The 25,723-nt window shown below is 41.7% G+C and overlaps 1 protein-coding gene across 2 annotated transcripts in view; it reads right to left on the minus strand.

The window, feature by feature from the left end:
- The window catches only part of RNF130 (ring finger protein 130), a 111,784-nt gene that overhangs the window by 53,191 nt on the left and 32,870 nt on the right, over nucleotides 1-25,723 (minus strand). For both annotated transcript variants that reach the window (XM_061617335.1, XM_061617334.1), the window contains exons 4-5: nucleotides 8,756-8,827; nucleotides 6,666-6,748 (exon numbers count right to left, since the gene is read on the minus strand). In XM_061617335.1, the coding sequence (XP_061473319.1) occupies nucleotides 6,666-6,748; nucleotides 8,756-8,827 (155 nt within the window). The remainder of the gene's footprint in view (nucleotides 1-6,665; nucleotides 6,749-8,755; nucleotides 8,828-25,723) is intronic.

A 25,723-nucleotide genomic window follows, 5' to 3' on the forward strand; every position in this document is an offset into this window, starting at 1 on the left:
TCAGACTATTATATGACAGACCCAAAATGCTCCCCTGCACCTCTCACTTTGAACTTATAATGGTCCCAGGCTATGGTCTGAAGCCACATGAGGCCAGCACCCTGCTGAAGCTAAGCAGGATCAGGTCTGGTCAGTGCCTGGATGGGAGACCGTCTGGGGACCATATGTAAGCCGCCTTGGGTTTCTATCATGAAAAGAAAGGCAGGGTATAAATTTAATAAATAAATAAATAAACCCTCTAATCTGCACTAATTCTGCATAATCCTGTTTATTACCATATATATCTGCTTGACTCCTTAATCCCCAAACAAACCTCAATTTTCCCCCCAACACACAACCTCTGCAACCTAACTTTAGTTAGGAACTCTCTGCTTACAGGTATTGCCCAAAGCAGCCTTGTTTTTAGTTGACCGGAATTTTGAGGCTTTAGACAGCCCGCAAACCCACTATAATTCTAACCAAAATTAAGTATAATGATTTATCCTACAGAAACTCCTTGCTTCCGCTAACCCTTATTCTAATAAACATAACACAGTCAAAACCTTTTGCACCCAAGTGTCCTTATTGTCAGAATGAAGAATCTTAAGAGGCTCATATTGATAAAGAGCAATTGTAACAGGTGAAGAACTAGATTGAATTCAGTGAATTATTCCTCTTATCAACCCCTCCTTCATGGTGAATTGTTATTGTGATGTATCCATTATGACCTCTGATGCCCTTCATTTCTTTCTTATGGATGCCAATCTCGTCGATCTCTGAAGATTGAGGTTAGTGGTAGAAGGTTAGTGGTAGAAGATTGAGGTTAGTGGTAGAAGTGGACAAGGTGCTTTCAACCTTAAAGCCAACCACTTGCTTACTCGACCCTTGCCCGTCATGGCTCATTATGAGCTGCAAGGATAGACTGGGCGAGGGGATCAAGATGGTGGTAAATACGTCCCTGGAAGAGGGAGTAATGCCATCAGCTCTCAAGGAGGCAGTAATAAAACCAATTCTAAAGAAGCCCTCCTTGGATCCCCAAGATCTGAACAACTTTCGCCCAGTCTTAAATCTGCCATTCCTGGGCAAGGCGGTTGAGCGAGTGGTGGCAAAGCAGTTGCAGGTGCATTCGGAGGAAGCAGATTATCTGGATCCATTTCAATCAGGCTTCAGGCCTGGACATGGGACTGAAATGGCCTTGGTGGATGATATGAGGAGGACATTGGATAGGGGCGAATGCACCTTCCTCGTCCTCCTGGATCTCTCAGCAGCTTTTGATACCGTTGACCATGGTATCCTTCTGGACCGCCTGAAGAGGTTAGGCATAGTGGGCACTGTATTGCAGTGGTTCCATTCCTTGGTAGGTACCAGAGAGTGACATTGGGGGATGAGGTTTCGGATTCTTGGCCTCTCACTTGTGGGGTGCCACAGGGCTCCATCCTCTCCCCGATGCTGTTCAACATCTATATAAAGCTGCTGGGGACTATCATCAGAGGATTTGGGCTGCAGTGTCACCAGTATGCGGATGACACGCAGCTCTATCTCTCATTCAAATCTTCATGAAGGTTGGCTGTAGAAACCCTATCCAAGTGCCTGGAGTCGGTGAGTGGCTGAATGGAAAGGAATAAGCTGAAGCTGAACCCTGACAAAACCGAGGTACTGGTCGTGGGAGACAAGGGAGGGTTGGGGGATGTTGACCTGGTGCTCAGTGGGGTACAACTGCCCCTGAAAGACCAGGTCCGCAGCCTGGGGGTCATTCTCGACTCCCAGCTGTCCATGGAGGCTCAGGTCTCGGCTGTGAGCCGGGCGGTGCTGTATCAACTCTATCTGATACAGAGGCTGTGCCCCTACCTTCCCAACCATTTGCTCCCACCGGTGGTACATGCCCTGGTCTCCTCTCGCCTAGACGACTGTAATGCGCTGTACATGGGGTTACCTGTGAAAACGGTCTGGAAGCTGCACCTGGCACAGAATGCGGCGGCTCGCCTGATTAAAGGCAGCCACCGGCAAGATCACATCACTCCAGTGCTAAAGGAGTTGCACTGGTTACCAGTTGTTTTCCGGGCCCAATTCAAGGTGTTGGTTCTGACCTTTAAAACCCTATATAGTTTTGGCCCAGTCTATCTGAAGGAGTGCCTCCAGCATCAGCAGCAATGCCGCCCAACAAGATCAGCCTCAAAAGGCCTTCTCTCTATCCCACCAGTTAAAACAGCTAGACTGGTGAGGACTAGGGGAGAGGGCTTCTTCAATTGTGCCCCCACTTTGTGGAATTCCCTCCCAAATGATCTCCGCCATGCCCCCTCTATGATGAGCTTCCGCTGGGCCTTGAAAACCTGGCTCTTCAGGCAGGCTTTTGGGGTGGGCTAGGTTTTATTATTGTTGTTGAGATTTTTAATGTTTTAATGTATTTGTATGTTTTTATTTTGTACATCGCCCAGAATGGCTGGACAACCAGCCAGATGGGCGACTAATAAATTTAATAAATAAATAAAATAAAATAAATAAAGTTTCAGAGAGCTTCGGCTATGGGGCAGTATATAAATGAAATAAATAAATAAATAAATAAGTTTCTCCTCTCTGATGCTGTCTACGTTTAGTAGTAGCTTGAGGAAAAGATTTCCAATCCTCCCCCGCAAGGACCATGTTAATAAGGTCATCAGATTCAAACTCCTCTTCCTCCCAAGGTGATGCTAAATTGAACAGTGCCACCAAGCTCACTACTTCCTTCTTGTTTGCAGTTCTGTGCTGGGTATCATCAACTTCCACTATCAAGGCAAACGGGAAGCCCCAGTGATACTCGATGACTGACGATGAAATGATTTGCAGTAGCATAGGGTTTCTGCACTCAGATCTTGTAGAAAAAGTACTGGATTGCCTTCAAATTCAATCTGACCTTTTTCACATATAGCTTTAAGCGCTGCTTCTTAGCAAAATTATAAAATACAACCACAATGCCCCTTGGAGGGACATTATTCTTAGGACGGGGGCCCAAGGTTCGGTGCGCACGTTCTGTATCAGAGGCAGTAAATACCCACCTCTGGTAATATTGTTGACCAACAGTCCATTAAGAACTGAAGAACAGCCTTATGTCCTGACCATTCACCAATCCCACAGACTTGAAGGTTCCTGCAACGGCCCCGATTCTCCTGATCATCCAATTTAAGAGAGACATTGACAGTGAACAATTTGTTTAAGCATATCTGTGTGTTGAATTCCCAGCTCTAGCGCTTCATTTGCTATTTTAGCAGTGTCCTCTATTTTGTTTGTTAAGGACGAGATTTTTTCGTCTAATAGCTTAAAACTATCATCCCATTTTTTTAATAAAGAGCTTTGAAGGGATGTAATCTGAGATGTGATTTTGGAAGCGAGTGATTCATTTTCAATGTCGGAGGATAATACTTGCAACTGATCTTCCTTCACTATTCTAGGCGTTCTTGTTGTTGTTTTGATGTTGCTGATTCCCGAGCCTTCTCCCCACACGTGTTGCTGCCTTTGGAGGCAAAGCCAGGAGTGGTAAATATATTGTTTTAAAACATTTAAGGCACGACAGAGGAGACTCCTACGACTTCTGAAGCTTTTTCCAGTTTTGATTCTTCCCTCGGCGGCACAAAAGGGGCTTAAAACAACTGCTGGGTTAGCAAAGCTAATGGCTTACGCCTTATGCTGTTGCTCCTTTGCTCGCACACATGTACCCCCCTTTTCTAAATATGTTTTCAGGTGTTTTATTGCTCGTGTGTTTGCTATCTTGGGCTCCTACAGGAGGAAGGATGGGATATAAATGTAATAAATAAGTAAATATAATGTTGATAGTGTCTTATGTTTTTATTGTTTTTGCCTGCTCCTCATAAATTGGCAAAACCAAAGATATGCTAATTCCTTACAGTTCAGCAGTCTTTAGCTCAATTTGTAACAAAAAAAAAAGTAATTTCAATTTTTTATTATTGCTGAAATAAGCTGTACTTTTAATATACCAAACGTAATAATTTTACAGGTAAACCAAGTTATACACAATACATTAATGTTCCTAAAGTAATAAAATTAGTTTCAATCTATAAAGGGTGCTAAAAAAAAAGTATATTTTTCACTTCCCCCCAAAATTTCTGCTAATACCTTGAGAAACGACAGTGGAAAAAAGGGTTTTTTCCATGGATTCAAAATTTCCAGAAATGTTACATCTCTAGTCATGTGAGAGAGTGGAGAGTACACTCATTGCTGTTTCCCATACCCTGGACAACTTCATGGTTCCAGTGGGAAGTCGGCTATGTCCTGCTGGTCCTGATTGTGGAGATCACACAAGACTGAACCTTCCATATGCACAAACACACAAAGCTGCTGCTGTCTAATAAGGAATATTTCCCAGTATTAAGCAGCTGTTCCACACTTACTCTTCTCGCACGTACACAGCATGTGCACATGCACATCACACACAGACACACATTTATCTTCGCTCACATACACACTTCACATATTCACAGCCACAAATGAATACTTCCTCACTCTCTCCACACACCCATCTCTCTTCCACAGACCACACATATACACTTCTCTCACACACATTTCTCTCTGCCCAAGCAGTGGCATGGGTGCCCATTTAATCTGGTGGGGCACAAACACAGCCACACTTAACACAGACACACACGCACACTTGACACTAGCACACACTCTCTCCCACACATATGGGTGAGAAGGAGGAAGAATGAAGCTGGGGGAGGACAGCATTTGTGTGCTTTGCGGTGAGAAAGGAAGCCCATTTCTCATCATGCAGCACAGAAGCAAGCCAGAGGATCTGCTCATGGGCAAAGAGAGGTATCTCCCTTTCCCCTTGAGCAGATAGCAGTGTTCTATGCTTCGTGGTGAGGAAGAAAGACCCTTTCCTTCTCTCACAGACCACATACATCCCCACTGCTTTTCTCTCCTCCCCCCTCCCGCCCACTGAAACAAATTTTGTCCCACAGTACACAAACAAGTGGCAAGAGGACCCAGGGAAAGAGGAGTGGGAAAAACCTGGATGGATATGAAGCTAAATATGAAGAGCAAACAGCGGTGGCGGCAGTAACAGCAGCAGCCGGAGTACCAGCCACACCACCTCGGCAAGCTCTTCTCCTTGCTCCTCCACCAGTCAGGGGCTCCCGGGTCGGCAAGGAGCGGCGGCTGCACCAACTGGGAGGCCTGATGGAGGTGGCGGGAGCAGCAGCAGCCCCAGTTCAGCCGCGGCCAGTCCGGGAGGGAGCACTGGCGGCACTGGAGGGGGGCTGGCGGCAGGCAGGAAGATGGAGATGATGCTCGAGGGCTATCTGCGCAAATACACCAACCTCATCCAAGGCTGGCAAAGCAGGTACTTCATACTGCGCGAAGAGGAAAACGAAAGGTCTCTCGTCTCTAAGTTACAAAATGGAGGACGGTGGTTTTGGGAGTCAGGAAGATCAGGTCTTGAAAAAGCTGAAGAAAAGCCAATTTGTGTCCTTTCAAATTGAGACTGTCTTACCTCCGGAGCAGAGAATATCTAGTATAAAAAACCTGGCTGAATGCGGTTCTCTTATTGTGACACATTTAAATGTTTTTTCTTTTCTTTTAATAATTTTATTTGTTATTTAATTTTGAGAATTGCATTATTGTATTGATGTATTATGATGTGTTGTTATATTCGTGTTTTTGTAAGCCGCCCTGAGGGCCTTTTGGCCATAAGGCGGGGTATAAATTTAATAAATAATAATAGTAAATTCCAACATGCTCCACGGCATTTTCTGTTGGAATATGTGGTTCAACTTCAACTTGTGGGTTGAGGCTGCATGGGGTTAAAAAGGGTAGCTAGAGAGGAGACCTCCTGCTTGCTAGGCTAATACCTATCCTTTGATCTCCTGCTGTCTCTCCCTTCCTGCTAGACTGATATGCATAGGATGTTGATCACATCTCCTTCCTCCTCCATTCTTCTTCTTTCTCTCGAGAGGGAGAGCAGACACATTCTCTTTGTCTCTCCCTCTCCTCCAAGCATGAGGGCAAACACTAGGCTTAGTGTTTGCATCTCCAACTTAGCTAGTTAGCTAAATGCAGAACTTTTTCCTATCAAGTGTGTACTTCCAGAATAAAGTAATTATTTCTTATTTTAAAGCTTAAAGTCTCTGTCTGACTAATTTGTAGGAAAGGTGGAATCTTTAGCAAAAAATCACATAAAGACTCACTCTGTCTCTCCATTCCCAGTTTTGCCACTCTGCGACATTTTCAAGATTCCCTTAAAGAGGAGGGGAGGGGTTGCCCTCAGAAACAATGAGAGTGGAAGGGGGTAGGCCCTTCTAACTCTAGGAGCTGCTCTGCAATATGTAGGCCACAGAGAGGCCCCATCTTCATTAAACCTAATATAGATCTGTTTGGATGTCTTGAGGGATGCCAAAAAAGGTCTTCACAGGAACCATGGCACTCACTGCACTAACAACACATTTTAATGATTGTCTTATTTCCCCACTATCACGTCCTCCTCATTCATACACCACTTTCTTTTCATCATCTAGGCCTTTTTTGCATGGTTCTCCTACCAGAGATTGTGCACACACAAAACTGCATAGAATACAGTACCCAAGTTCTAACAGAGTGAAGCCAAGAGTGACCTAAAAAAGATAAGGAGCCTAACATTCATTTTCAAGGGTAAAGCACTCTCAAACAACCAATAACAAAAAAAAAAAATGTTGGCTTACTTGCATGGCAGAATGCGGACAACATCATTCTGCTTGTAACTTTCAATGCAGACAGCACAATGATCGAAGTCTGGATCTGTTTCCTAAAAAGAACAGAGTGAAAATGTAAGAACAAGCAGTGAACGGACAGTTGTAGCAATTGAAGAGTGGAAGAATAAGCAAAATTTCTCTCACGAGAATGAAAACATTTGCTATGGAAATGTTGAGAACGTTCCAGCGATGCAACCCTTGCAATGGTCCAGAAGAAACACAACAGGAAGACGGGGGCTCATGTTCCTGTGTGTGTACACCTTAAAGACTGGGGATAGATGTACCATCAATAATATTTCCATAGCTGTAGAACAGAGGTGGGGAACCTTTTTCAGACTAAGGGCTGCATTCCCTTGTAGCCAACATTCCAGGGGCTGTAGCCTGAGGTGGGCAGGACCAAAACAAAAGTGGGCATGGGTAAAACAGGTGAGGTCAGAGCTGGCACACATACAGCAATACATAGTCAGGTACACACATCCCTCACACTCACTCTCCCCAACCAATTATAAATAATCACTGTAGCTCTTTTAAGTCTAATTGTGTGTGGGGATAGGTAGATGGGGAGAAATGTGTCCTCATGGAGATTGCAGCTGGGATCTTCAAGGGGACTGCAGCTGGGGATGGGAGTTGCAATCATCATAAAAATCTCGTTCCCACCTGGAATTTAGCGTGAACACAGCCTTCCATTGGCACCAAATAGAAACTGTTTTCAAGTCTAGTTACTGTAGAGGGGAGACAAGGCCCTCGAGTTGCATCCAGCCTGTGGACCAACAGTTCTCCACCCTTGATTTAGAAGGTTCTGTACTCTGCTTTTTGCAGAAGCAGAACCATATGTGGAACTGTGCATAGACCATGAAGAAGCACTGAAAACATAAGATTTTATTGTTGGCTTTCCAAAGCACCAGTGTTTGCCACACCTGGCAAGCTGTTATTATTCTTACCAGGGGAAAGGATAGTATCACTTTCTGAACAGCTTATTACCAAACAATACTTGAATTCCAGCTACTCTTTCTGTCTATAAAGTGACCATTTGAACTCTCCACAACAGAATATCAATAACAGGATTTCTTTACAATTTGTAGCGTAGAGCAAAACCTTTAAAATGTATGCACGCACAAAGCCTATGCTTTCACTGTCAGCTGAACAATTTTTTATATATTTCCTCCAGATATAATGAAGTACAGACAAGGATATCAAAAAGTACTGCAAGGCAAAATTAGCCTCTTCACTGCAGGAAACAGACAGCCAATATTTTACACAGGAAATCCTGATGAGCAACACTGATGAATGGCAGATTTATTCCCATATGCCTGTCAACTACATGCACATCTGCTGCTGCCTGAACTGCAAACTCCCTGTCTTTTAAACCTGAATCAATGTTATAAAGAAGCCAGCAGCTTCCCTCTTTGTATTAATAAAGTTCTAAATATACACATGGAAGTACATTTCTACATTTCTGTTGTGGAAGACTCCACAAAACAAAAGGATTGAGACAACCCAAGGAACACAATAGATTTGCATAAGTGTTAATACCACTCCCCAGAAAAATGTGAATACTGGGGCAGTCCTGGATCATTTAATGCCTGGCTAGTATCCCAGAGGAACAGCAGGAAACAATTTCCTATTAAAAAATAAATAAATCAAAATCTCACTGAAATAAAAATTTCAGACAGGCACTGCAAAGGCGGCAGGCAGGCAGTAAAAATAACATTAGAAATGGCAGCAAGACCAGAGAGAGAGAGAGAGAGACTGACTGTGTGTGAGAGTGTGAGCGTGTATATATAACAGCATCCATGGCACTTCAATACTGTTTTCTAGGCTAGGAGGGGCACATAGGATTATCCAGGTGGGAAGCAGCCCTCCCAGCTTAAAGGCACTTAGGCAATGAAGGATGAGCAGTGAGGTGTCTCACCAACAACCCACTGAATTATTGTTGAAAATGATAAGAGATGATTGCAGTGAGGCAAATAAACTGGTAAGAGGAAGAATTAAATCAGTATCCAATTATACATTTTCTTGTAAAGAAACACAGAGTTAACATTTCATTTGTGTGATTATACCTTATCACCTTTCTTCACCGTCCTTGTTGTCAATTTACCAACAGCTTTTTTGGCAGCATCTCCGAGTCGACGCTGTATAAAACACAGAGTGATTAGATGTTGGAAAAACTGTATTTCTTCCTTTAAATTGCCTTTGGTTATATCCTAAAATGGTGATTACAGCTTATTCACTATATTTTATAAATGCTATAGGGGAACTGCCAATACCAGCTGCACAGTTCAGGGCATTTTCAAAACTAGTCTCTTTGGACTATACATATGAAGCTCATGTTTTATGGGAATCCCTTTCAATTGCAAGCAAGAATGTCTATGCCTAAAGTTGAGATTCAGCCTTCAACAATAGTTTCCAAGGCAATTGAGAATGGTCATCTGCTAGCTGATTCAACAGATTTATAAGATGGGTCACTTAGAATAGAAAAAGCTCACATTTCCTTGCTTCAGTAACCAAGACTCCCAATAGGAGGAGGATTAGGTTTATATGGTGGGGATCAAGCAATGTGTTAACCTTCTAAATAACTAAGAACACAATTGTTCTTCTAAATAACTGAGAACATAATTGTAGTAGCTGAAAAAGCAAAAAAGAAGTTATGCCTTTACAAAGATTTTCTATAAACATCTGAAACCAGGACGGTTACATTAATCTTTTTCTAATTTCTCATGTTGACAAGAATATGTAAGAGATTTGATTTTGAGGTAATCTAAGCCATATGCATTTGTGTGCTTTACACTGGGTTGGATCCTGAATGTCCATTCTCCAAGCAGAAGGGCACCTTTAATGTATGGAAAGACCACAGCTCCAGTAGACGTTCCTACTGAAGGAGGGGAAAAGAGGTTATGTGCACCAATTTCCCCTCCCCCTTGTGGTTCCTCACACTATTTCACAGTTTTAAATGATCCCCCCCAAAAAACCTTCCAGAGCAGCTGAACGTACAAATAGTCTGACCTGGTAAGAACACAGCTTCCAGTGTCAAGGTGAGAGATACACACACAAAAATCCATTCCATTACTCTGATTAAAGTTCTAAATTCCTGGATGCTCCTACTCAAACCTTCATTCCAATAAGAACAAACATGGCTATAATGTATTGTGACTAAATAATGCTTCAGTAGTATATCTAGTTTTACTATTTTATTTATATTTCTTCTACCCCCACAACTCCAATATAGATTTGTAGCTGCATTGTCAGATACGTAGGCATATAGCACCCAGGTACTCTTACAGGGTGGGCACGAGAAAGTATGCAGGGGCAGAACCACTGCTCAGCTACTGGAAACAAGGTTTACACACTCTTATGCCTTACAGTTCTCAAGTTCAAAAGTAGTAATACACTGCAATCAAAAGAATCCTATTTCAAGGTAACACATAGAAATGGCTAAATTAACTGGCCATTCCACAATTTGTATTAAACTGGAAACTTAGGATGACATGGAAAACAAGCAAGTTGACTGATAGGAAGGTATTCATTCATTATTATTTAACAAAATTTATATACTACTTGATTGTAACAAAACCTCTAAGCAGTTTACAAGAAATATTAAAATTTTCAATAAAAACAGTTAAAAGCATTTAAAAGACAATTAAAATCAGCAGTAAACTAAAAGAGATTAAAACAGCCTTTCCCAACCTTTGGGTTCCCACATGTTGTTGGACTACAACTCCCATCAGCCCCAGCCAGCATAGCCAGTGGTCAGGAATTATGAGAACTGTAGTCCAGCAATAGCTGGGGACCTAAAGTTTGGGAAAGGCTGAATTAAAACATATCAACATCTACGTGTCTGGAAAGGCTTGCCTAAATAAAAATGTTTTAAGCAGGCGCTGAAAAGAATATAGCAAAGGCGCCTTAGGCAGGGAGTTTCAAAGTGCATGTGCTGCCACAGTAAAAGAATAATTTATTACAAGTGTCGAACGAGTATTGTGTGGCACTTGTAATACTGCTAGTTCCATAGATCAAAGCAGTTGAGCGGGCACATATGGGGTAAAGTATACTGGTCCCAAGCCGTTAAGGGCTTTATATAACAATAGTAACACATTGAACTTGGCCCAGTAACAAACTGGCAACCAGTGTAGCTCTCTGAGGTGTACTAAATGTTTTGGCCTGTTTCTGCTTGTTTGTGCCTCAGGCTCTCTCCCACATTATACATGTATGTATCTTATTTTTCTCACTGTCCATCAAATATGAGAGAAATGAGAAGCTCATCAGCATTGCAAAGCCATATGGGCCATAAAGAAAGATAAGAAAAGCAAAATATTGTACATATTTTGACACAAACTTCAGCCAGCCACTTGAGAAGGCCTTCAGCAGCAAAAGGCTAAGTAGGTCTGCCCTATGTCTGCTCCCATCAATTTCTGTCACCACTGGATAATCCCTAAGAAACTGACAGCACAATCCTCTACATATCTATTCAGCAGTAAGCCCTAATGGATTCAGTGGGACTTGATTATGAATATACATGCATAAGATTGCACCGTGAAAATATCTGCTTCAAATGAGTCAGGGAAGTGAGCCAAACTACATACTCCTGGACAAAAGCGGGAGCAGATATAAAGATCACTAGTCATTCTGACCTGATTTTTTTTTATGACTCCAAATGTTTCAGTAAGAGATCCCGAGTGCCAAAGAAATCCCAATAATTAAAGATCCTCCATATAATATAAAGATCCCCTTCTATGATGAGCTTCCGCCGGGCCTTGAAGACCTGGCTCTTCAGGCAGGCTTTTGGGGTGGGTTAGGTTTTTACTGTTATGGTTTTAAATTTTAACGTTTTAATGTATTGTTTTTTATCTTGTACGTCGCCCAGAGTGGCTGGACAACCAGCCAGATGGGCAACTAATAAATTTAATAAATAATAAATAAATAAAATTATATATATATCCTATAGCAGCTGTTTCCCCCTTTATAAAATAAGCTAAACTTTTCCCATCATGCTCTAGTTGCTACCTCTTCATCAAACTTTAACAAGATAAGCTGTTTAAACCATATAAATTTTTTATCAAGTTTCTCCTGATCTTTAAAAAGGCTGAATGATAATAGTTGGAGAGGTGGGAAAGAATAATGTTAGTGTAAAAGAATAAGCTAGATATTTAAATTAAGGGACTGAATAATTATTTGGTTGTTTGGTAACTATTTTACACCAATATTGATTATATTTACAAATCTAGTAAGGAAATCTCTAGCTGAATGGAGTTGCAAGAAGGGCAAGTGAAAATAACAGAAATTTGGGGGGGAAATGGGGCCAAGAAAAAACAAACAGAGGCAAGAGGCAAGAGACAAGAAAGGAGGATGTAGAGGAACAGAAAATATCCCCATGGGATAAAATACAACAAACACTCTTCACAGATATAAAAGCAGTACAGTAGTGCCCCGCTTGTCAGTGCACCGCTTTTCAGCGTTCTGCTAATACAGCGGCACCAGCAGGGTGATCAGCTGTAGAGTGGGGAGTTGCAGCCACCGTGCTCCAGCTGACAGCTTTCAGCTGGAGCGTGCAAGCTCCACACACTCCAGCTGATCGCACGCTCCAGCTGACAGGGATCAGTTGGAGCACGAGAACTGATCGCGCTACAGCTGATTGCGCGCTACAGCTGATCCCTGTCAGCTGGAGCTCCCCGTGCTACAGCTGATTGCACAATCAGCTGTAGGGCAGGAAGCTCGCACTCTACATCTGAGTAGGGCCTCACTTTCCGGCGGTTTTTGCTTTTTGGCGGGGGCCCTGGAACAGAACCTGCCGTATGAGTGGGGCCCTACTGTACAGGAAAAAGAACTCAAGGACAACTGGACAATGATAAAAAGACTGAAGCGTGTACTGCTGATCAGGAAAATAAGATGCAGGAGTTAATAGGCAACTTGGATAAAATATTGGAACAGAGAGATTTAAATACTTTGGGAAAACTGGAAATGGTTGTAGAAAAAAATAATATTGAAAATGCTGTGACAGAACTGGAGAATGGAACAGTAAATAATACTAAAAGAATTGATAATATGGAAGGATCACAAGAAGAATTTAAGAGTTTATTGAGAGAAATGAAAGTGAAAAATAGAGAATTAGAAATTGAATTAGTGATAAATCAAGACTGGAAGAAACATCACAGGAGTTAAGAATTTTTTTTAAGAGGTCTGCCAGAAGGCATAGAAAGAGGGAACTTGGTAGTTTTTCTTGAAAAACATTTATCTAATTATGTACAGCTTGACAGGATATGCTGAGTTTGTACTGAATCAGCTTTTTGACTACGAATTTAAAAAAAGGTCAAGTCTACCTTTTTCAAGAAGAGTAGCTTATCCAAGAGATTTTTTGGTTAAATTTATTAGTCTGAGAGTAAAAGAAGCAATAACTATAAATATTGGTCAGGAGGGAAATACTTTATAAAGGAAAATCAGATATTAGCAGATGTTCATCCAGAAGTTCTAAACAAAAGAAAGGATTTGAGATTTCTTAAATTATAACTTAGAAAAAAAGATAAAATATAAGTGGGGAATTCCCTTTAAACTGTTAGTTATGATAATTAATGAATAGATAATGCTTAAAACAGTTGAAGAAGCAATGATATTAAAAGAAAAGATAGAAGGGAATTCCAAACAAGGAAGTGAAAGAAGTAAAACACAAAAAGGCAAGGAAAAATACTTAGATTCTCTTGTTAGGAAAAGTGCTTGCTGTTTTAGATGTATCAAAAAAGAAAGGGGTAGCGATAATAGTTAGGAATCTATATTTATCTATCATGAAATACTGCAAGATGAAGAAGGAAGGTTTTTTATGGTTAATGGTAGCTTGTCAGGAAAAGAGCTAACTTTAATATGTTTATGGACCACATACCTCAGGAAAGGTTCTACAAAAAAAACTTGCTGAACGCATAGAAAATTTTCAAATGGGAGATATATTGATAGCTGGAGATTTTAATGGAGTTATCAACTTTAAATTGGATAGATCTTCAGGAAATGCAAATATGGAAAATTTACCCAAGAGTTCTTTTGAACTTATGTATAGATACCAACTGATAGACCCATGGAGATATTTAAATCAACAAGTGAAGGACTGCACTTTCTTTTCCCCTGTTCATAATTCATTTTTTAGAACAGATCTTTTTTTGGTTTTCCCCTTCTTTTTGACAAAAATTGATTTGGTGAAAATTGAACCTAATATATGTGCTGAGCATGTGCCAGTACCTTTTGCATGGAAAAACAGAAAAATAAACATCTTTAGACAATAAAAATTGAATAGTGGATTTCTGAAGAATGATGAGTTGGTAAAAATAGTTAAAGAAGAAATTAGAGTTTTGGGGTTTTTTTGCAATGCTACACCAGATATAACATGGCCCACAATTTGGGATACCAGTAAAGCATTTATAAGGAGAATATTTATATTAAAAAATCTCAGAAGTTAAAAAGAAAATAAATCAGCAGGAACAATCCATAATAAAAGAAACTGTGAGATTGGAAAATGAACATGAATTGTCAAAATCGAGACAAGATTTATGATAACTTATTAGGTGAGAGAAGGAAACTGGAAGTGTTAAATATACAAAAAGCAGAAAAATTATTGACTTTTGTAAGACAGCAAAAGTTTGAACTAAGCAATAGACCCTCAAATGTTAATGGCTAGATTATTTCTTAAAGAGTAAAAAGAAAAAACATCTGTCCTAAAGTATAACGAAGAAGCTAGAAACTCAAATGAAATTTCTAACATTTTCAGAGTTTTATGCGAAGTTATGCAAGTCTGAAAATCCAAACGTTCAAGATATTCAATTTTTTTCAAGAATATAAGAATTTCATAAATATCTATAGAAGATCAGAAGTTACAAGCACCTTTTATATTAACTGAAATAAGAACTGTAATTAAAAAGAGAAATGGCAAAGCCCTTGGCCTAGATGGGCTACCAGTGGTATAAAGTATTTATAGAAGAATTAGAGGTACCTCTGTTAAGTACTATCAATGAAATAGTACAACTAAACTCCCTTCTAGGCTCTTGGAATAAAGCTAAACCAAAAAGCAAATAAATATCACACAAATCCAGAATCTTATAGACAAATATCATTATTAAATCAAGATGTAAAAATCTGGTCTTCAATACTGGCAGAGAGATTGAACTCTGTTCTGATGAACTATGTAGGAATTGACCAGATGGGTTTCTTAAAAAACAGGAAGGCAACAAGAAATATAAAAAGACTAGTAAATATGATTAAAATTGTGCAAGACAATATAATAAAAACAATTTTGTTATTTTTAGATGCAAAAAAGGCATTTGACAGAGTGGAATGAACTAATCTACTGGAAGTGCTGAAATTTTTAATTTTCGTTTACATTTTTCAGTGTTTACCAGTGGAGAGACGCAATCCAAAAGCCAAAAGCCTCGGCTTCAGGGTGAGCAAGGGACAGACAGAGATTACAGCAACAAGCAGCCAGGGTCCTAAAGAGCTGCTGCTTCCAGTTCTTCCTAACAAGTAGGATGCATCTTTGTCTTGTGAGGGAAAGATTCCCTAGAAGCTCTTTTGTGCAAATCCTCCTCCCCATGGCAAACGCAAAGAGTTTCAAACAGGCACTTGTTAAAAATGATTGTATAGCTGACCTACAGTACAATATATACAAGTCTACTCAGAATTAAGTCTCTTTATGTTTAATGGAGCTTACTTCTAGGTAAATCAAATTGGGTATAGGATATAATTAGGCAAGATAAGGTCTGGTTGCAGCTGTACCAATCCGCAGATATGACCCTTTATAGTACAAAATGCATCAATCTGGTTAAGGCAAGTAAAATTTGATGCATGTAATACAAGGACTAACCTGCAATCCAGTACTTGTCTACTCAGAAGTAAGTCCCAATGGGTTTAATGGGACTTACTCCCAGGGAAGTGTGTATAAGTCCAATTAAACCCAATAAAGCTTACTTCTGAGTGGACATTATTGCATTGCAGCCTTATTTTCCTTCTTCCCCATTTTAATTCTGCCTTCTGTATATTCACAACAGCCCTGTGAGGTAGATTAGGTTGAGAGTTAGGGACTGACCCAAGGCAATAAATAAGCAAAAACAATGAAGAGTAAAAATTTTAAATGTGAAAATGCTCATGCTCAGAGTATTTTTGTCACGGCTTTGTGTGTGGGTTTTATGTCTACTGTCTCATAACTTCCTTTTGCCTGAAAATGTCGTATTTCATACTGTTACAGATGTTCTTTTTTAAAAACAAAATTGCCCGAATTCTGTGGTTGTTAGTTTTTTTACTTGAGTTATTTGCATGGTTTAGGGGTAGCATTGCAGGAGATCAGGCTCTTATGGACAGCTGTGGGAAGGTAGGAATTAAATGGAGTAAGCCTTTTTTCTTTGAAAATACTATTATGGGGAAAGCTTCACCTGTTAACTTTCTATCTGTCAGACATCTTATTACTTGTGTGTACCTCCTCCCCAGATTTATTTTAATTTGTGAATGCCATGACCACTGCCATTCCCTCCCCCCCCGTTTATCTTTGCAACAATCCTGTGAAGTAGCTTAGGCTGAGACAATATATGTACATAAGTGGCAATTGGTACCTGTAGTTGGTACAACATTAATAAAGTACAGCCAATGAAATGCTGAAATGTATTCTGGTGGAATCCAGTCCTATATATGTCTACTCCAAATTAAGCCTCATTGAGTTAAAAGGATAAGTATTCACTAGTAGGCAAAAAACTTGGTAATGTGCCTCTGAGCATATGGTGAGTGGTGGCAACACCTGCAATCAGCCCAAATAATAGAAACAAGACATGTGCTGTGCTGATCTTGTTTTAGCCAGGAGGAAACAACATTATTAAGACAGTTGATATAGTTCAGATGGTCACTTTAAATATGTCTGATTTACTTTACAATTTTAGTGACATTTCCTATAGGAAGTCGTTTTCTTTTGTTTCTATTTCTGTGAATATGTGAAGTATAGCAACACTTTGCAAAATTTACACAAAAAAACCTCCAAATATAATTGTGGAATAATGGCACTGACTTCTGCAGAATAGTCTCCAGTGGACCTCAGGAGTGTCTCGGTTTGCACAAGATAAAACAGAGGGAGGTGAAATATATTCTAGCAAAATTCTAGGTGTGCTCTATGTTTTTAATTGATAGTTCCCACCTTGCCTTAAATTAAGTGGTTTAAACATAGCAGGCTGAAAACATGCATCCTCTTTTTCCCAACAGCTAGAGTCATTGCTGAAGTAGCAACATATTGTAATCAGTCTGATTTTAGATCAAACTGCAGTTTCAGATTCAACTGTTAATGCACCCAAAATAGAAATAGAACACAACCTCCAATTTGAAACACAAAAAGCTGTCTTCACCATTATATGACATTGACCAATAAAAAGGCTTTGAAATTAATAAAAATAAATTTGACACAGATTTCTAGGATGAATAATGAGGGAAATAAGATTTTCTAGCTTAGATTATCTGTAGGCACATTAGTAACACAGGAAAGAAGCAAAGTAAGAAGAACACCAACAAACATACAAAAATATAATTCTGTATCTTTGGAGATGGCAGGTGTTGCCACCACTCACCATATGCTCAGAGGCACATGTTATCAAATTCTTCCAAGCTACACAGGAAGTGGATTGGACTGTGAAAGACCAACTCAAATTGTGTCTGCATTTTGACAAATTTGTAGGGCAGTACAATATCTCAGAGAGGAGGTCAGGTCTCCTGCTCCCCTGGTGCATTCACTATAGCTGCCCAATTTCCCTGCTTTTTAAAGTTTGATAGAAATAGCTGCAGGCTATAGGTACATTCTTAAACCTCAAGTTTTTTTTACCTATTAATGAATTTCCCTGCTTTTTAATCCGGGAGGTAAGAAATGGGATCCTGTCCAAGTTTGCTGAGAATGGATTGATCATTTGCATGCTTACTGAGTTCAATGGGATTTACTCCCCTGCAATCATGCTTATGATAGGTGAAACTGGCCGCAGAGGATGGGGAGAAGACGCAGAGGGGAGGACTGGGAGGGGAGCAGGCAGGAGGGAGAGGGGAGGAGAAGGACAGGTTTGATCATTTGCATATCTATTGAGTTCAGTGGGATTTACTCCCGTGCAATCATGCTTAGGATAGGTAAAACTGACCAGGGAGGGAGGGAGGGCAGGAGAGGGCAGGGGAGGAGGAAAAAGCAAGAGGGCAGGGGAGGAGGAAGGGAGAGAAGAGGGGAAGAAGGGGAAAAGCAGGTCTGATCATTTGCATGCTTATTGAGTTCAATGGGATTTAGTCCTATGCAATCTTGGTTAGGATAGGAAAAACTGACCGGGAGGGAGGAGGGGGCGTGGGAAGGGGAAATAGCATATTGGAGGGGGGCAAAGGAAGGGGGGGAGGGTACGTTTGATCATTTGCATGCTTATAGAGTTCAATGGTATTTACTTCCATGCAATCATGCTTAAGATAGGTAAAACTGACCATGGGGAGGAGGAAGGGAAGGGGGAGGAGAGGGAAGGGGAAGGAGGGGATTGGAAGGGAATGGGGATGGGGAGTGAGGGGCAAAGGAAGGGCGAGGGAAGGGGCAAGAGGGAGAGAATAGGTGGGAGAAGGGAGGGTGCGTTTGATCATTTGCATACTCATTTCCATAGTGTTAAATGGGATTTATTTCTGTGCAATCATGTTGGAAAATGGAAATGGACTACCTTCAAGTTGATCCCGACTTATGGTGACTATGAATAGGGTTTTCATGGTAAAGGATATTCAGAGGTGGTTTTACCATTGCCTTCCTCTGAGGCTGAGAGGCAGTGACTGGCCCAAGGTCACCCAGTGAGCTTCATGGCTATGTGGGGATTCAAATCCTGGTCTCCCAGGTCGTAGTCCAACACTGACCTGGGGAAGGGGCAGGGAGGGGAGGGGTATTAGATTGGGGGGGGCGCTGGGCAGAAGGGAAGCCCCTTTCCTTTCCAAAAGGAAAACATTGTGAACAGCATAATTGCTTTTCAGCGTTCCCCCCACTGTTTTATTCTACAGCAGGCACATGTAGCCTCCCACCCAAATTTAAACCAAAGCTGTCCCTGGCCACATCCATACCAGGCCTTTATTTCACTTTGGACACAAAGAATCCCGGGAAGTGTAGTTAGTGAAGGGTGCTGAGAGTTGCTAGGAGACGCCCTGTTCCCCTCACAGACCTTCAATCAGAGTGGCTGACTATTAAACCAGTCTGGCCTGTGGATCTCTCTCAGGAATAGGAATCTCCTCGCAGCACCCTTCACAAACTGTACTTCCCAGGATTCTTTGAGGGAAGCCATGACTGTCTCAAGTGAAATCAAAGTCTGGTGTGGGTGTGGCCCCCTGATTAGGCAAGCCCAGAAGCTGGGGGTCTGGCTTTTAGAACTCTGACAGTTGGTTCTTACTGAGCATGCCCTGCAATATCATAGGCTTCCAGCGAAAATTTCTTAAATTAATTAAAAATCAGCCAGGCGTTTTTTTTCTTTTAAACTGCATAAGATGAAGGTCAGAGTATGGAACAAGGTCAGTATTAAGATTACAGGTACTCTGTGAACATGACTGACAGAAAAAAGTCCAAAAGGGCTCTGGGTTTTTTTTCTCTCTTTTTAGACTTTGAACTCTCTATTCTCTCTGACTGTTTTGTGTATCGCCATAAAAATTGAGAGGGTTGTTAAGCAAGCATTTCTGAGTTCAGGAGTATAAGTTTTGTAAAGTTTTGTTTTGAAATGAGCTTATGGGAAGCATCAGAATGGCATGGGGGGTATTTTCAATTTAACATTGCTGAATGTGAAAAACCCACACTGGCTATAGTATACAGCCACTCTTGTGGCTGTATAATATAGGACTGCAGATTAATTTTTACCTCTGAAAGGAATGCACTGTCAGACATAGAATTTAAGAGACATACTTTTCTGGATGTATTTGAAACAGATGGGTAGGTGGGAAGGGAGTTGTGTTAATCCAATTGGGTCTTCAACATAGTGCCCTCCAGATGTTGTTGGACTACAACTCCCATCAGCCTCAGATAACATAACGACGCTGAAGTTGGTCCCTAGTTCCCAGTTCCTTATTGGCTTGAAACTTAAAAACACTAAAAAAAGGGAAGTTCAGAGCTACAGCAACTCCAAGTCAAAGTTAACATGTCTCTGAACCTCAAAATATATGTTGCGGTACCCCATATCATATATCGCTGTGATCTGAGGACTCTCCCCATTAAGAATAACAACAAATTTATTCAATCAAAATGATCAGACTTCTGAAATGCTCATAAATACATAATGATGTGATAAAATCATAAAAAATAAATAACTGGGTGTGCCCACCCCACAGTCTGTTCTGGGCCAGGACAACTCATACACCCCAGGGAAGGGGAGGGTGTCCTTTACGAGATGCCAGTGCGTCCTGCCTCGCCCAGAGCTTTTGCTGGATGCAGGGCAGGGATAAGGGCATCTATACACAACCCAAAGAGACAAAAATATGTAGAAAACGATAAGAAATTGGGGGTGCACACCCAAAAATCTGCACTGTGCCAGGCAGTAGTGTAGTGGTGAATTCAGAAGTGCAGGATCCCTTCGTAATAGTCTAAGCCACAGCCACACCCCCCCTCCCTCCTTATTTTGCTCCTGGGTTGAGAATGAGGTCCTTGCTAATGCCTTCTCCCACAACAACTGATGTCCCTAGGAGATGATCAGTATGAAAGAGGAGAGTATTAGCTACTGAAAAGAGTCTTCTCAGTGGGTGACTCACTTCCTTTCACTCTGATTGGCTCCAATCAGCAGGAAAGGACAAGGAAGCATATTAGAAGACACTTCTCAGTGACTAACACACTCTGCTTTCATGCTGATCAGCTCATATGATGCTGGAGACATAGGGACCCTGCTTCCAAAAAAGTAAGGGGTCTAGGACTCCCTGAGCCCCTGGGACAAATACACCCCTGCTGCCAGGACAAATCATACATCCCAGGAAGGGGGAGGGTGGCCTCTACAAGATGCCAGTACTTCCCACCTGGTCTATAGATTCTGCTGAGTGCAGGGCACTCATAAGATCATCTGGCAGGTTAGGTTCCAGACCCCTGCCGAAAAGCAAAAACCGCCGACAAGTGGATCAGCTGTAGCGCGGGGGTCTGGAACCTAACCCGCTGATCGCACCTCCGGCGAGATCAGCTGGAGCACAGGGAGCTCCAGGCCCCACTCCAGCTGATCACCCCACTGGTGCTGTATTAGCGGAACGCTGAAAAGCAGGGTGCCGAGATGCGGGGCCCTACTGTATAAGGAACTGTGGGTTCCCACCCCAAAACATGCTCTGGGAACTACCAGTCATACATTCATGCATGCAAGAGAGGGTTCCCACCCAGTTCAGAGCTTCTTTTGTATGTATGGTACAGACAAGGGCATATATGTATTAGAAAAATAGCGAATATGTACAGGAAAGAAAATAAGAAACTGGAGTGCCCATCCTAAACCATGATTTGGAGCACCACGTATCACATTTCCATGCATCTGGGAGACTGTGTTCTATGAGATGCCATCCATGCATACTTTGGAGTGTCATCTATGAAATTACATCTTCTTCAAGAAATCATTGTTTGTTGACCCTGCCAGGAGTCCTTCTGTCACCAACATCAATGGCTGTTTAAAAATAATAATTGAGCTATAACAAACTAAGTAACAGGGAAGACCATACAAAATTTTTTTAAATCCACATAGATCATAAGCTCAGGCCGTAAGCACTGGCATAGCATAGAGGACACCCTATCATTTTCTGGGGTGTCTGATTTGTCTTGGCCCAGAGAAGATTTTGTGGTGAACACCCCGGATATTAATCTTTTCTTTGCTTTTTGTCTCTTTGGTTGTGCATAGATGCCCTTATACATGCCATGAATCCAACAGAAACTCTGGGCCAGGTGGGAAGCATTGGCATCTTGTAGAAGATATCCTCCCCTTTCCTTGGGTGTATGATTTGTCCTGGCCCAGAGCAGATTGTGGGGTGGGTATCCTCAAGTTTCTTTTTTTTTCTGCATCTTTTTGTCCATTTTGGTTGTGCATAGATGCCCTTATCCCTGCCCTGCACCCAGCAAACGTTGTGGGCCAGGCAGCACGTACTGGCATCTCGTAGAGGACACCCTCCTCTTTCCTGGGGTGCATGATTGGCCCCAGCCCAGAGCAGGTTTCGGGGTGGGCACCCTCAGTTACTTATTTTTTATGATTTTATGACATCATTATGCATTTATGAGATTTTCGAAGTCTGATAATTTTGATTGAATAAATTTGTTATTCTAGATGGGGAGAGTCCCCAGATCACAGCCATATATGATATGGGGTACCCCAACATATATTTTGGGGTTCAGAGACATGTTAACTTTCTTATAGAGTTGCTGTAGCTGAGAACTTTTCTTGTTTTTTAGTGTTTTTAACTTTCAAGCAAATAAGGAACTGGGAACCAGGAACCAACTTCAGCATCGTGACAACATAGCCAATTATCAGGAATGATGGAAACTGTAGTCCTACAACTTCTGAGGAAACTGCGTTGGCTATCCCTGATCTGTAAGGCCCCACAAGTACCTTCGTTGTTTGTTGCAATACACACAAGAACAAGCTGAGATTAAATCCTGACAAGACAGAGGTGCTCCTCGTCAATCGGAAGGCAGATCAGGGAATACGGATTCAACTTGTGCTGGATGGGGTTACACTCCCCCTGAAATCACAGGTTCGCAGTTTGGGGATGCTCCTGGACTCGGCTTTGAACCTGGAGGCGCAGGTCTCTGCTGTGGCCGGGAGTGCCTTCGCTCAATTAAGATTGGTGCGCCAACTGCGTCCGTTCCTTGATCTGTCAGACTTGACCACGGTGACACATGCCTTAGTGACATCCCGTTTAGACTACTGTAACGCACTCTACGTGGGGCTGCCCTTGAAGACTGCTCGGAAACTGAAATTGGTACAAAGAGCTGCAGCCAGAATGTTGACTGGGGCGGGTTATAGAGATCATACAACCCCTATGCTGTATCAGCTCCATTGGTTGCCCATTTGTTTCCGGGCACAATTCAAGGTGCTGGTCTTGACCTATAAAGCCCTATACGGCTTAGGTCCAGGCTATCTGTCAGAGCGCTTCTCCCTCTATGAACCAGTCCGGACTCTAAGATCCTCCAGCGAGATTCTTCTTCTCACTCCTCCTTTTTCGCAAGTCTTTCTTACAGAGACACAGAATAGGGCTTTTTCGATTGCTGCCCCTAATCTGTGGAACTCTCTTCCTAGCGAGGTTCGGCTGGCCCCTTCATTATCGGCCTTTCGTGCACAGGTGAAGACTGCTCTATTCAGACGGGCTTTTAATTATAGTAGTTAGTTTTTAACTTACTTTGTATCTAACTCACTTAAATTGTTTAAATTGAATATAGTGATTTTTTTAACCGTTTCTGTTTTATTGTAAGCCGCCCTGAGTTCCTTCGAAAATAGGGCGAGGTATAAATGTTTTTTTTTTAAAAAATAAATAAGAAGAACTTGCTGAATACAACCAGTGGCCCATCTAGCCTAGCATCCTGTTCTCACAGTGGCCAATCAGATGCTCTAAAGGGAAGCCCATAAGCAGCACCTGAGTGCACGAGCGGCACTCTCCTCACTTGTATTTCCAGCAACTTATATTCAGAAGCATAGTGGAAGGAGAACATAGCCATCATTGCTAGGTGCTGCTGATTTTGTCTAATCCTCTTTTAAAGCCATCCAAGTTGGTGCCCATTACTGCTTCTTGTGGCAGTAAATTCCATAGTTTCACTATATGCTGGGCAAGACCACATTTTTAATTGCAGGAGAAGGGATAACGTTTTTACTGGTGGATTACTTTTGATATGTGCATTTTCTGCTTACCTAAGTTATGTCTCTTAAGTTTTGCTTCTGACAGTTCAATTGTGCATACATGTCTACCCAATGAGTTCAGTGGGACTTACTTCCTGGCAAGTATGTACAGGATTAAGTTACCTCTAAGTTATACTGCTGACAAAAAAAATTATAAAGGCTACTGGTAAAGTACTAAAGTTTGCATTTTTCTTTGATGATAGGGGATTGCCATATTGATCAAAATGTGTTTTAGTTGAAAGGGGTGCTGCATTGTTTTTTGCAGCACAACACAGTCATGACTTCAAGCGCCACAGTAGAATGCCTGTTCAGTACTGGTGGCAACCTAATCTGTAAAAAGACATTCCTTGTCTGACGTGCTCTTTGAGCATCCTGTCCTTTTGAGACATAACAGAAAATGTATTGTAAAAGCAGCATTTCAAGTGTAAATTTTGATTTCAAGTGAATTATATGTGTGTTGGAGTATGATCATTGCTGGTGGGGGTGGGGTGTGGGGATGTCAGATTATGTTATGCCATTCTGTTAATCTTACAGATAAAAAAAATTATTCTACTAACCTCTGTGTTTGTGTCCATGTGTGCTTATTTTTAATGTTGTTTTAGGCTATTTAGATGTGCAGCAGCCAAGGCCAGCACCTTGTAGGCAATTTTTTTTAAAAGAGTAACTAAAATGTAATTGTAGCAATTACTTTTGAATAAAAGCAATCAGTTACTTTCAGAGCAATTGTAACGGTAATTACTACTTTTTGGGCCATGTAGCTGTAACTGTAATTTATTACTTTTTAAAAGTAAACTTCCAAGCTCTGCGTAAATCCTTGCACTAATGGAATGAGTGACTTAGAACTTCTTTGGATACAAACCCCCACATTTACTCAGGGTTATTTATCTTTGATTCCCAAGCAATGTGCTGTTACATTCTAAGACTTCTCCCTCACCACAGCCCCTTCTGAAGAGTGAGTGAAAGGCCAAGAGCAAAGCTCCTCTTACAAAGGATTACTGAATGTATGCCAACATTAAAAAAATTCCTTCTGCTCTGAAAATATCCTACTATATTTTTGTAAGCATCACACTACCTGTGAATTCTTCTGCGCAGGCATGTGCCTGTGCTGAAGCACTCACGGGCAGCAGGACGCTTACAGGTGATGGCAAGTAAAGGCAAACCTAGGCTGCAATGGTACAGCAAGGGAGAGGAGGCAGCAAAGATGACGAGAGGGGCAGCAGCCAACAAGCGAGCAGTAGCTTGAGCAGAGCCATAAGGTAAGTGGGAAGCTGGAAGCAGAGGCTTGGAGACCCTTTTGAAAGCAGCTGGGGAGAGAGGCAGCCTGGAGACCCTTTTGGAGGCGGTTGGAGGGGAGAAGGCTTGGAGACCCTTTTGGAGGTGACCAGGGGGAGGTGGCTTGGAGACCCTTGGAAGGGGAGGGGAAGCACTTCGGAGATCATTGGAAAGGGAAGGGGAGCACATCAGTGTGCATGCAGGGGGCTAGTGTGGGTTGGGATGAGGTTGGTGAGGGGGTGGGGGGACAGTTAGGAGCATCTGGCAGAGGCGCGGGGGAGTGGTAGGGGGCAGCATGGCAGAGGGGATGGAGACATGGCTAAGGGGTGCTTGGCAGAGGGGGTGTAGGGAGGCCTTGGGGGTGCTGGAGGGTGGGGTATAGGTGGGTTTGGCAAGTGAAGCAAGCAGGGGTGACAGCCCCTAGTACCCAATATATTAAATAAATCTTCAGTGCCAATGTATATTCAACATACCACATGAAATGGTATAAATTTTAAGACTGGAGATCAATTGCTAGAGAAGTTTCACAGAACTTCACAATATTTTGACATAGTGTCATCATATTCCTACCCAGGATATTAACATAAACACATAAATATCTAGAAGTTCAAACTCTAGCATGGAACCTCCAATGCTATGACTTCTCCCAGACTGTCTGTCATCTGAAAAAAAGGGGACAGTAGTGCAAAAGATCATCTATAGGAATGAAAAATTAAATTTTTCCACTAACATAATATGAAGGAGAAAGCAGAAACAATTTATGTCTTTCTTTTTATGTAAATAAGGTTACTCATCAATCTGTATTAGAACATGTTGACAGAACCGTATTAATATCCTGCAACTTGTGTGTGTGTTATGTGCCTTCAAGTCAATTATGACTTATGGCGACCCTATGAATCAGCGACCTCCAATGGCATTTGTTATAAACCGCCC

The sequence above is a fragment of the Rhineura floridana genome, chromosome 3, assembly GCF_030035675.1.
Source record: "Rhineura floridana isolate rRhiFlo1 chromosome 3, rRhiFlo1.hap2, whole genome shotgun sequence".
In the NCBI taxonomy this organism is placed as follows: Eukaryota; Metazoa; Chordata; class Lepidosauria; order Squamata; family Rhineuridae; genus Rhineura; species Rhineura floridana.